This window comes from Garra rufa, chromosome 8 (genome assembly GCF_049309525.1).
Source record: "Garra rufa chromosome 8, GarRuf1.0, whole genome shotgun sequence".
NCBI lineage: Eukaryota > Metazoa > Chordata > Actinopteri > Cypriniformes > Cyprinidae > Garra > Garra rufa.
Genome location: NC_133368.1, coordinates 43,514,256 through 43,527,536, shown reverse-complemented (window position 1 = coordinate 43,527,536; position 13,281 = coordinate 43,514,256). Strand labels below are relative to the sequence as shown.

Sequence of the window (13,281 nt, the reverse complement as noted above, 5' to 3'; positions counted from 1 at the left end):
CATCCTCTAAAATACATTTTTAGTCAACTAGTCATTTTTCGGGAAATGAAAAAAAAAATCGGTTTAATAACACGCAACATATTTCTATGCCAATGCTTAATAAAAAATTATTTAAAGCACATTTGGCATTAAGCCGTTTGACCAGTGAACCAACACATCACACAACATATAAACATATATACATGCTTACACTCTTACCAGGAACCTCATTATATATAGTGCTCTAGAGCAATTTCAAGAATCTCAAATGTGTGTCAAATTAAGTTTCAGGAATGATCTATTTATAACTCACACAATAATAATAATAATAATAATAATAAATTGTGCTCAATACACACACACGCACACATATATATCACATTGCTTGGAATGCACGTCAGTTACTTGGAAGTGCTCAGATTTACCCTTCATCTTTCTACATTCACTCTGAGCATGCTGAGCACAAATTTAAAAATGTGGGCTATGCGCTAATTTCTCTGTGAACTCTAATTTCCTGTGCTATTTAGGACAGCTGCAAAGAAAAAATCATTAGGCTGCTTGATTTTGCTCTTCAAGTGCCTTCTGTTGAGAATACAGTATGATCCTTATACCACTTCAACATATGCACCTTTTGGGGTCTTTCTTATATTATTTGATCAATGAGATTATTATTAGTATTATTTATTAAAAAATAATATATAATGAACTTGCTTGTCTGACTGAGAGAGTGTGTGAGTGTGGCCTTACTTATAGTTAAATTATATATTTTGGAGATTAAATTAAAAATGGAGACTAGCAAATCTGACAAAAAAGAAAAAAAAACTTTCTGTCATCTTCATTTAAATAACTTTATTTAACGTGTGTGTTCCCCTCTGGCTTCAACCTCAAGAATGATAAACAGGTAATTTGATCAGTGATTCACTAGAGAGACCCATTATTAGTCATTACATAACTACAGACAGGAAAATCTCAATATGACACGGATGGAGCATTCTTTTACAGCCATTACCTTACCTGTGCTCTCTTAAACCTCTGTCAGCACTTTCATTCAGATGACTATAGCAAACTGTTGAATTATTAAAGGTTATCACTTTATCTGAGAGAGAGAGAGAGAGAGAGAGAGAGAGAGAGAGAGAGAGAGAGAGAGAGAGAGAGAGAGAACGGAGTTCTATTGAAACTTATATTGTTCAGTCAAATGGAGCTTTTGCCCTTACAAGGTCTCCAAGTACATTCGTCTTTTATGTCGTGTTTATTTTGTAATGAAACCTCATATGTTTGAATAATCTACAATAGTAATTAGGTCATTCAAACATTTACGTCGGTTGAGGTCTGAATAAGTATACTGTTATGTGACTCAGAGGTCTTTCCTTAGCGATATATTTACATCAACACGCCTGTTTCTATTTGTGTTACCAGAGCTGCGCCAACGGAAGTGAAACTCCGATGCACCTAGTGGGTGTGGCCAAAGGTGGGAGTTGACCAATGGAGACGCGGGATTAAAATAGAGCCGTATATAGGCGAGGTGAATGAAAGCTGAAGCGGAACCGTCGAACAGTTCACGTCACGGTGTTTAGTCAAGAACCAGGCGAGACAGGTAGGCGGGAAAATGAAATAGTCATTCCACCGAACTGAAAATATTGTGTTTATAGAGTTATTAAGTCGTAAATTTTTTTTACAGCATCTCTTTATAGTTAAACTGTACAGCATTATGGTCAATGTTTTGAAGACAGCTCCTCTGAGCTACAGCATATTGCACATGTAAGGAGGACATGTATCCAGAATATTACTCATAAACTCTAAATATTAACAAAAGCCGGCCAAATTTTCCATACAGTACATCTGCATTACACCAATAATGTGGTCAATATTAAATAAGAGTTTGAGTGAAGGTCAATTTTTCCAGACTCCGCAGCTCCTCCTAGTGTTGTATTTGAAGTGTAACATATTAAAAATAACAATTGGCATATATATTTTTTATTTTATTCAAATAATATATGAATAATATAGTATTTGTATACATTTTATTCTATCTTTATAATAAATGCATGAACTACTGTTTTTTTTTTTTCCAGATTTTTCTTGTTTCCTGGTATGATCTGAAATGAAAACAAACCATACAGTTAACTCTTTACCTCAACTATTAATCAAACTGATATGTGACCCTGGACCACAAAACCAGTCATAAGGGTTACCTGAAATCTGAATAAACAAGCTTTCCGTTGATATATAATTTGTTAGGATATGACAATATTTGGCAGAGATACAGCTATTTGAAAATCTAGAATCTGAGGGTGCAAAAAAAAAAGAAAAGAAAAAAAAATTGCCTTTAAAGCCATCCAAATGAAGTGCTTAGCAATGCATATTACTCATCAAAAATTAAGTTTTGATATATTTATGGCAGAAAATTTACAAAATATCTTCATAGAACATGATTTTAATATCCTAATGATTTTGGCATAAAAGACAAATCTATAATTTTGACCCATACAATGTATTTTTGGCTATTGCTACACATATACCAGTGCTACTTAAGACTGGTTTTGTGGTCCAGGGCCACATATTAATTAAACAGATTGAACAGTAAAATTGATTTTGTGAAATTTAAATGGAAAGCATACAATACTCATAATGTCTTATTTAATATTTAATATTTTAATTAAAGTGTTAAAATTATGAAATATTAAATCCTGTTTACCTCTAATAGGAAATCGCATGAAGAAGTTTATTCTTTTATCTGAAAGGCCTCAAGTCTTTGGTTAGTGACATCTTGAATGAGCACTGTAGAAGAGCAAGAAGTCCAAATTATGCACAAAATACTGTTATCATTGTATTAGACATCAGAAAATATTTTAAAAATATATGAAAACAATTAGAACAACTCTGAAAAATGTTAACTCACTGTCGAGCACTGTTCTTGCTACATATCCCTGTTCTAAAGTATTGGTGACTTCTTCCATCAGCCAAGGGAGGAATCCGGTCTCTATATCTGGAGCAGGGATAATGAAATTTCATAAGTAGTCTGTGCTTTTAAGATTTAAGAATAATATAGAGATGAATTCAGTTTGTCTGTTTTTCATGCACACATGTTGGGACTTGCCTCTTTGCACAGGGTCATAGAAGTAGCCACAATCCTTTAGATTGGAATAGACTGAGGGTAACAGGTCAGACAAATACTGCTGAGCAAATGCTCTCGCAGCAATTTTATCTGCTGTCTCCTTCTCTTTTTCCAGCACTGCTTGCTGCTGCTTTATCCGGTTCTCCTACATTAAGAAAGCAATATTAAAAATATATTGAAACACAACAGGCATTAAAGGCATTGTATGGCTTAATATAACAGTAATATATGTCACTTATTGAAATATATAGTAAAAAACCCATGAAAGATTTACATTATTTTAAAAATCCACATTGTTTTATACATATTTTGCACTATGGTGTACGCCATTATGTTGATGATCGCCACTCGGTGAGCTACTGGTGCTACCTCTTGCTATTTTTACTGCAAACATACTTGGAATACACAACTCAGAAAATAAAATACTGGTACAATGCCACATTGTGTGGATTTTGGTTGTAATTTTCAGTCGAAGGGCAACAAGAGAAGCAAAGACTTCACTGCTTTCCTAGCAATAACAAGAGGAAAAATAGAATGGGAATATGCCTGTGGATGAATAAAACTTTCTAAGACATGCATCTTTGTTCTCTCCACTTTAGCCCTGATGTCTTTGAGGCTTTTAGTAGAAAGTCTTACAAGTCTTAATACCCAGGGTTCCCTTTAAAACTCTTTAAACCTCCTAGGTCTGTGCTCACACATCTAGAAATGCATTTTTCTAAAATGTATTTTTCAGTAGAATTATTATTTTTTATTATTATTATTAATTTTCAGATTCAGAATATATATTGACAAAAAGAGGTAATTACAGTATATCGGTCAGGAAATCCAAATGTTCGACCATCATTCATTAACTTCAATGTGGCTTATCATTTGAAATATGAATATGAATTGAGACAAAATAGAATGGTTTTACTTTATACATCAGTAAATCTTATGGTAAAAAAAAAAAAAATCTAAAATAAATCTGATTTTATATATTATATAGTTTGATAAATGAGCATTACACGTAATATTCGGTTATAAGTTATATAGATAGACAATTTGCACTATACAATTATACTTAAAACTTAAAATTAAACTTAAACCTCACCAAAAACCATTCCATTAACCTTGAAGGGGTCATCGGATGCAAAACTAACTTTTACATGTTGTTTGAACATTAATGTGTGTTGGCAGTTTGTGTACACAACCAACCTACAATGATAAAAATCCACCCAGTGGTATTTTTTTAATCTTTAAAAGTAATATCCCCTTTTTAAAATCAGGTCATTCTCAGCTTCTTGTCGGTGTGATGGCACACAGTTGATTGACATGAGCGCCTTACCTTAGACCCGCTCTCACCGAGCTGAAACAGTCCGATTATGATCGCCATTGTGTCGACTCAGGTGCAGTGGAAGACTCTAATTGAGTGATGAAGGTGTTCTGTTGTTGGATGTAATAATGAACATCACAGTCGTCATTTACTCCTGACATCTGAGCCACTCGCAATCCCTCAGCAGAGAGCGGCGGGGCGAGCAGAGCTCATTTGCATTTAAAGGGACCATGCAAATAAAATGGGTTGATTTTTTGCAGAGCTGATTTTGACAAGGTAAAATGGTGTTTTTTACAGTACTATTGAGAATTTTATACCAAAGTATATTATAGACTTTTCAATAAGACCCTGAAGAATCATATGAACTTGTGGAAAATGGGCATCCGATGACCCCTTTAAAGGAACACTCCACTTTTTTTGGAAATAGGCTCATTCTCCAACTCCCCCCGAGTTAATAAGTTGATTTTTACCGTTTTGAAATCCATTCAGCCGTTCTCCTGTTCTGGCGATATCACTTTTAGCATAGCTTAGCATAGATCATTGAATCCTATTAGACCAATAGCATCACGTTCAAAAATGACCAACGAGTTTCGATATTTGTTATCTGTTATTTAAAACTTGACTCTTCTGTAGTTATATCGTGTACTAAGACCGGTGGAAATGCAAAGCTGCGAGTTTCTAGGCTGATAAGATTAGGAACTACACTTCCATTCCGGCGTAATAGTCAAGGAAGTTTGCTGCCGTAATATGGCCGAAGCAGGCGGAGTATTATCAGAAATGAGTTCCCAGCTAGTTTAGCATTTGCACATGTGCTGCGTGGTATTACTGCTCCTGCTTCGGCCATATTACGGCAGCAAACTTCCTTGACTATTACGCTGGAATGGGAGTGTAGTTCCTAATCTTATCAGCCTAGAAAATTGAAGCTTTGCATTTTCACCGGTCTTAGTACACGATATAACTACAGAAGAGTCAAGTTTTAAATAGGACAAATATGGAAACTCGTTGGTCATTTTTGAACGCGATGCTATTGGTCTAATAGGATTCAATGATCTATGCTAAACTATGCTAAAAGTGATATCGCCAGAACAGGAGAACGGCTGAATGGATTTCAAAACGGTAAAACTCAACTTATTAACTCGGGGGGAGTTGGAGAATGAGCCTATTTCCAAAAAAAGTGGAGTGTTCCTTTAATATAAGTTCAACCTCCAGCCACTAAACTGTGCTTTTATTTTCAGACACAAAATGTTTTTTTGGTCTGTTGCCATAGTCTTTACCTTTGACTTCAAACCTTCAAACTGAAGACCTTGCAGGGTTTGGCTGAGCATCAGTCATGATATTTCTAGCAATTCTCACCTTCTCCACACGGAGGCGCCGTTCCCTCTCCTCCAGCCTCTGTACCTCCACCAGCTCAGCGTCACGGATCTCCTTGAATACCTGCTGCTGAGCCCTCAGGTTGGCCAGCTCCTCCTCCTCAAGCACTTCCAGCAGTGCCTGCTCGATTGTCTTGCCCACTAATACCTGCAACACGGGCTGGACCTCCACATCAAAGTCAAACAGCTGAAAACAGACAAAACAAATTGGAAAATTTCAAGGTTTTAAATGTAATGTTTTTCCTCAGATTTCTTAGACTTAGTCATCTGCATGATTTACAGATTTTATTCATTTGATTACACATATTTAATGCACTGATTCACTACTGAATGCAACAGCACTACAAATGTGATGAGCAGAGATTTAAGTGTGAGAACAGAAAAAAAAAATGCGTGCAGCATCTATTCTGCACCTCTCCTTCTTCTATCTGTGTGGCTGCATCTCGTCCAGTTTTGGCTGGGATGAAGAGGGGAGTTGCTGGTTTGTCCAGGAACATGTCTGTTTGGCATTCCACATTGACATCTTCTATGTGATCGCACAACTCTTCCAGATACATCTCTAAAATGCACATGAGTGAGATATTTCATCACTTGATTTCTGGGTTCATCACAGTATTATCAGATAGGAATATGCGTATCCATTCTGAGATTTACAATTATGTGTATAGGTTTGTGGTGTTGTAGAAGGTTGCTTATAAAAAAATGTTACTCAATGAAAGTAGGCCAGAGATTTTATTGATCCACACAAAAGTTTAACATTTGGCTCTGCTGCTGCTGCATTGATGATTTATTTTTGTAGGCCAACCTGAGAGTTAGCATCACCCTGGTTCCCTTGACAAAAACCTTTTTGATTGTTGAAGAAAGTAAGCTCTGTGACAAATCAGTATACACATATATCAAGTATATGATTCTTACATGTTTTGTTAATCATAATCTTCTGATTTTCCAGATTTTAAAGCTAAACGGATGCTATAAACAAACTACATGATCACATGACGTCAACAACATCACCACCATTAAGTTTCCAACAACTTGTTTAGTGTTTATTTAAAAACATTTTTCCTGAAGGTTTGAGATTGTTTGCATTGACTAGTGAGTAGATGACTTTTCCTGTTCATTTCTAAAACATTTCTAATCCCATTTAGCCACTTGTTAGCAACTGCCTTTTGTCAAAACAAGTAGAAGCTTTTAAAAAATCAGAAGAGTAGTGATGATGGTAGTACTGATCAGTGTTGGGGAAAGTTACTTTTAAAAGTATGCATTACAGTATTGCGTTACTCCCTAAAAAGTAACTAATTATGTAACTTTTTATGTGAAGTAATGTGTTAAGTTACTTTTGCATTACTTTTTAAATCTGGGCAGGGCTTGTGTGTTTGTTTTTAATATAAAAAGTTGTATTTCTGACAAAAAAATATAAAAACCCTTTCACATCAAAAGTGAAATGAAAAAGCCCATTCAAATCTGTACAGTAGAACGCAGGAGAAGAAAATTCAATACTCCTCAGCAATAAATGTTAGTTCATCTAAAGTAATTTTTGCATATTAGTATGGTTGAATTGGTTCATCGAAGGTCAGCAGCAAAGACATTGATTAATAAAACCAGATTAAATAGATAAAAGATATTGGTGTTATTTACCATTTAATTATTGCAGATTTGCATCATATTCTGAGTTAGCATTTCATAGTTGTTATTCATTTGGAGGAATGCTGAATCTGTTTTTGTGCAAGTGAGACAAGTAACTGCATGTTAGAACTACAGTTACCATATACTTGGCACACAGTGCCTCAGCACTTACTCCCAAGTTCTTGACATGGGGATAGGAGAGCAGTCAATAAATGGGAAAAGATACTGGCATTATTTGAAAAAATAACTTGTAAAAAGTAATGCGTTTCTTTTTCTTTAAAAAAAATAAATAACTAGTTACTAATTTCTTTAAAAAAAAAATATGTAACTTGTAATGCATTAACACTGGTACTGGTGTAGTTTATGTTGTTGAATTAAATGTGAAAATATCTTGAATTTGTGCTAACCACAGACTTTAATTCAGACACTTACCCAAAAACCCAATCAGAAATCAACTGATTTCAGGACGATGGAACCGGAAAATGGTAAAATGCTAACTCTATTCTAGGCTTTGGCCTACAAAAATATATCATTCCAGCAGCACTCTGTTAGATCCTGAGTTTATTGTGCAAAATTATTCACTACCTGTCTGCACATCCATGTTCTTTCTGCCCTCTAGTGGTTCTGGTGTTTTCGAGCCAAACTGCTCCTTCAGCCGTTTTCTGGACAAAGCTCTTTTTCTGGCCTCTTGCTGTCTGAGAAACTCCACTGGATCAGACTGAGATGTCTGTTAAATAAATGTATATTCATTCATATTCTATTTATGCATCAACTGCGCTCTCATCACAGTACCATATGAACAAACATTGTGTTATGGTTTATAATATAAATGAGCTTTTGGCCTATTTTATATTCTCTGGTAGTTTTATAGTATGCTGTCAGACTACACAAATACTGTACACACAAACCTGGGTATCTGCTTATAAGAAAGTTTTCTAACCTGTAATAATACTCACAATGGGTAGGATATGTTGAGCATATGTATTTCCTCTGACAACACGTCTGTCATACATGATGTTTCCGTAACTGTTCTGTTCCTCATTTCTGCATCATACAGTGAAGAAAAAAAGTGTATAATAGATTAAAGTAATCAGCATGTTGCATATTTTACATTTCACATGTGTTTTATCCACTTAAAGTATTTTTTTTATTCATTGGTAAATAGGCCTACTTACTTACTAATATTAAAATATAGCCAAATTCCCAACACTGATAAGTTTGGTATCACATTATATGTCCAAAACAAACAAACAAAAAGCATTTTTTTCTAGTAATTATCACCATTATTGTTACTACAGTAAAGCTGTGGTCACTTGATTTCGGATAACTTTGTATTTAAAAGGATCTGTCGAAAAAAAGTAATAAAAAATCAGAAAGCGTATGTTTACATGATGTTTACATGACCACGTATGGAGTGGACAAAATAAATGGACGTTATAACGGCAAAATATAAGTAAATCTTAAAAATATTAATCTATCAATAACGTTTAACGTGTTTAGACTATTAATATTGTCAAATTATGTAAGCTGAAGTGAGATGTGGTGTATGACTCACAGCAGCGGAGCGGCTTGTCTGTATTTGGGGCGGTTGGGTACCGCACGCGGACGGCTGGAAAATGTATAAACTCCGCTTTGCGTCTCGTTCTGAGTCTGTAAACTAGTTGCCATTTTCCTTGTATTTGTGATATCAAAAGTGTGACTGAAGGCTGAAATAATCAAATTTGGTTGTTGAGAGCTGGATTCGTTTCCCTATCTGTAACTGCAGCGGTTGTTGATACTGTTACCGTGGCGACTGTTTCCAACAACTGCGGTCCACTTTGTTTACTTCCGGTTTGGTTAAACAAATTTTTTAGTCTTGTGTGCATGTATTGAAACTAGTAGCTTTCATACACGTTTAAATTAGTACTATTTTACATGTCCTCGTTTACTGTGTAATTATATATTTAAGTAGCCTACTGAGTAATAACTAGTAGTACTGAGTAATTAATAAATAACATTTAGGCCTGCTTAATACTTACTATAGGGTTAGGACTAAGGTTTGATTCAGAATCAAGACCAAAGAAGCTAATTACCAACAACAGGGTACACATGAATACAAAGCAATGCTGGATAGGTCCTAACAAATTGTAGCCTAATCCATTACTGATTACAAATGACAAAAAATATAGTTTGTAATGAAATTCATTACATTACACTTTTAGGTAATATAGTCAGACTTCTTTTAGATTACCTTTGACCTAACTTGTTTATCACATTGGTTTAAAACAGGATAATCTTGTACCATATTGGCATAAAAATGCAAAGTGTAAGAAAATATGTTCAATTTGTTGTTAACAACATAAAGTGCATTAAACATGTTTGTGAAAGAACTCTGGGGAGTTTGTGAGTTTAATAAAAAGCTAATAATTAATTAAATCATTGTTTACCTGCATGCCATATGACCAAAACCAACGTCAGAGAACCAGTGAACATGCAAATGTGATACTCATTTATTAAAATATTTATTTTAAAATCTAAAACAGGATCAGATGACAAAAGCCTTTGTTAAAGGTGGTTAAATAATCTACAATCTCTAATTCCAATAAAAGTAGGCCTAAATGTGTTTCTCAGTAGTTGATGCAATGTTGAAACACTTCTTAGACCTGAAATGATTTTTGTAAATCAGTGGTCAAATGCTGTGTTGCCACCTTGTTGGTCTTTGTGTGAATGTCCACAAAACTGGAAGACTCTTTGAGTGTATATAAGCAGTAGGCTATTTTTATTAAGAAAATTAAAAGATGAAAAAGAGGAATTAGAAAGAATCAATCAATTATGAATAATTTGTTGCTATTGTGTAAATAAAATGTAACCGTGTAATACATAAAAAAAAGTAACTGTAGTCTGATTTTGAATCTGAGTATTTTACAAATTATTTAATTTTTGGAAACTGAATACATGTAATCAGTTACTATGCAGCTCTGATAAGAAATACTACAGAAATTGAATAAAATAATCAAATGTAAAATACATGATGTTTCCATATTGCATAGACCTCACCTTTTTCTTAAATATACAAAAGTCATTCCGTTATGTGCGATTATTTTATATATATTTTTTTCTTGTGTTATTTGACATTAATAATTAACATTAATAATGAAGCAGCAGGTATTTAGGCTGCTGTCACAAGACTAAATGCACATATCCAACAACTGACAACCGACATCCATCTTAATTTTTTTTTATGACAACCTGCTTATATTATTTATACACATGTGTGTGCTGTGTGGCATGAAACAAAAGTCTCCTTGAATTACATGTTGGGTTTTCCATGCTTTATAGGAAAATTCCATAGCCATAATGGGTTGTACAAACTGTATTTGCTATCGCCCTACACCAACCCTACACCTAAACCTACCCTTACAGGCATTTTTAGATTTTCAGAAAACTTAAAGGAGTAGTTCATTTTCAGAGCAAAAATTTACAGATAATGTATTCACCCCCTTGTCATCCAAGATGTTCATGTCTTTCTTTCTTCAGTCGTAAAGAAATTATGTTTTTTGAGGAAAACATTTCAGAATTATTCTCCATATATTGGACTTCTATGGTGCCCCCGAGTTTGAACTTCCGAAATGCAGTTTAAATGCAGCTTCAAAGGGCTCTATATGATCCCAGCCGATGAAGAAGGGTCTTATCTAGCAAAACGATATATACTTTTTAGTCTCTACACAGAATACACACAGAGTAAGACAAGAGGAGCATTTGAGGTTAAAAAAATTGTTAAATTATAATTTTTTGTAGAAAATAACCGATTGTTTTGCTAGATAAGACCCTTCTTCCTTGGCTGGGATCATTTAGAGTCCTTTGAAGCTGTATTTAAACTGCATTTTGGAAGTTCAAACTCGGGGGGAACATTAGAAGTCCATTACATAGAGAATAATTCTGAAATGTTTTCCTCAAAAAAAATCATTTTTTTTACGACTGAAGAAAGAAAGACATTAACATCTTGGATGACAAGGGGGTACATTATCTGTATAAATTTTTGTTCTGAAGGTGAACTACTCCTTTAATTCTATATGATTTTTAAGCTTGTTTCCTCATGGGGACCAAAAAATGTCCCCACAAGGACAATATTGGGTTTACCTGAACCCACACACATACACACACCTTTGAAACTCAATAACGGCACCAAATTCTTCAGTGATCAGTTTAGAAGAAATAACAGTTTAGCTGTGATTAATTTCATCATACAGAAGTGAGACAACAACATGAGGACCATACAGTTTCAGTTCAGTTTATGTCACTGAATATTAATGTGAATTGTAAAATAGTTCATCGTTTTAAAACATTATAGTATAACTTTTTACTATAGCTCTGGCAGGCCAAAATAGCCTTCTGAAAAACCAGGTCCTCCCTTAAAATTGAGTCTCCATTTGTACCCCAAGTGATCCCCCTGACTTACTGTACTACAACAGTGTCAATATACACCTTAGCTTACAGCACACATTTGCACATTCACCTTGTACTTAAAATAATATTGAATGTAATTACTTGCTAAATGTAGAAATATTTCAGAACAATGATGGTCATTTGTTTACTATTTCTATTGTTATTAGGGGTTCAAGTGTGTAGGGCTGAAACCCTATTGTAATTGTTGGAATGGTCACGGTTTAGCAATCTCCACGTAAAACTGATCATGCAGACCAAACTGTAAGTGTCACGTTGGGAAGGAGGAGATCTGGGTCCAAATGCAATAAAACAAACAAACACTAAACACAAGCAGGGCAAGATCAAGAACGTGAACATCAGGAACGAGAAGGACAGAGAACAAACCACACAGAAGACAATGCAGCCAGGAGGAATAGTGGGCAATGAGAGTTTTTATAGTCCATATGATTGTGAACAGGTGTGAGCTTGATGAGTGCTAATGACAACAAGACAGGTGTAAACAATCAGGGAAGTGCAGTGCAAGTAAAAGGGAAACAGCGACCTCAGGTGGCTGAGGGAAAACCCACAGCCCAGATCATGACAGTACCCCCTCTCTACGGAACGGGTCCCAGACGTTCCATAAGTCTGGAGGGCGGTGGAAGGGGGAACGGTGAAACAGGGGGAGGGATGGCGGGCCAGGCCTGTGCAGCGCAGGAACTTGAGCGGACACAGCCGCCAGAGGAACGTGGGCGGACACCGCCGCCAGAGGAACGTGAGCGGACACAGCCGCCAGAGGAACGTGAGCCGGCCTCGCCGCCAGAGGAGCGTGAGCTGGCCTCGCCGCCAGAGGAACGTGAACTGGCCTCGCCGCCAGAGGAACGTGAGCCGGTGGGCGCCGCCGCTAGAGGAACGTCAGCGGGCACCGCCGCCTCGGGAACAGAGATAGCGGTCACCGCCGCTTCGGGAACAGAGATAGCGGTCACCGCCGCGTCAGGAACAGAGATAGCGGTCACCGCCGCGTCAGGAACCTCAGCGGGCATCACCGCCGTCAGAGGAACGTGAGTGCACCCCGCCGCCAGAGGAACGTCAGCGGGCATCGCCGCCACAGGAACGTCAGCGGTCACAGCCGCCAGGGGAACGGCGCACGGCGTGAGCGGTCGCCGCCGCTTCGGGAACAGAGTGAGCGGTCGCCGCCGCCTCGGGAACAGAGTGAGCGGTCGCCGCCGCCTCGGGAACAGAGTGAGCGGTCGCCGCCGCCTCGGGAACAGAGTGAGCGGTCACCGCCGCTTCGGGAACAGAGATAGCGGTCATCGCCGCTTCGGGAACAGAGATAGCGGTCACCGCCGCGTCAGGAACAGAGATAGCGGTCACCGCCGCGTCAGGAACCTCAGCGGGCATCACCGCCGTCAGAGGAACGTGAGTGCGCCCCGCCGCCAGAGGAACGTCAGCGGGCATCGCCGCCACAGGAACGTCAGCGG

General features: G+C 37.0%; 1 protein-coding gene across 1 annotated transcript; it reads right to left on the bottom strand.

The window, feature by feature from the left end:
- Positions 1–1,608: 1,608 nt before the first annotated feature.
- On the bottom strand, positions 1,609–9,145 carry rsph3 (radial spoke head 3). Its single transcript, XM_073846391.1, has 9 exons — positions 8,955–9,145; positions 8,356–8,443; positions 7,985–8,126; positions 6,190–6,335; positions 5,760–5,963; positions 3,077–3,239; positions 2,879–2,965; positions 2,675–2,757; positions 1,609–2,075 (listed from the first exon to the last, which is right to left on the bottom strand). The coding sequence occupies exons 1-8, from the start codon at positions 9,065–9,067 to the stop codon at positions 2,702–2,704; spliced, it is 999 nt and encodes a 332-aa protein (XP_073702492.1). The 5' UTR covers positions 9,068–9,145; the 3' UTR covers positions 1,609–2,075; positions 2,675–2,701.
- Positions 9,146–13,281: the final 4,136 nt, after the last annotated feature.

What these genes read in the sequence shown, in the direction of transcription:
- rsph3 (XM_073846391.1), bottom strand. Translation starts at nt 9,067, where the DNA reads ATGGCAACTAGTTTACAGACTCAGAACGAGACGCAAAGCGGAGTTTAT. An exon ending in CTCAACATATCCTACCCATT is followed by an intron (nt 8,127 to 8,355) that starts GTGAGTATTATT and finishes TTTATTTAACAG; the next exon opens with ACATCTCAGTCTGATCCAGT. An exon ending in GAACATGGATGTGCAGACAG is followed by an intron (nt 6,336 to 7,984) that starts GTAGTGAATAAT and finishes TGTGCATTTTAG; the next exon opens with AGATGTATCTGGAAGAGTTG.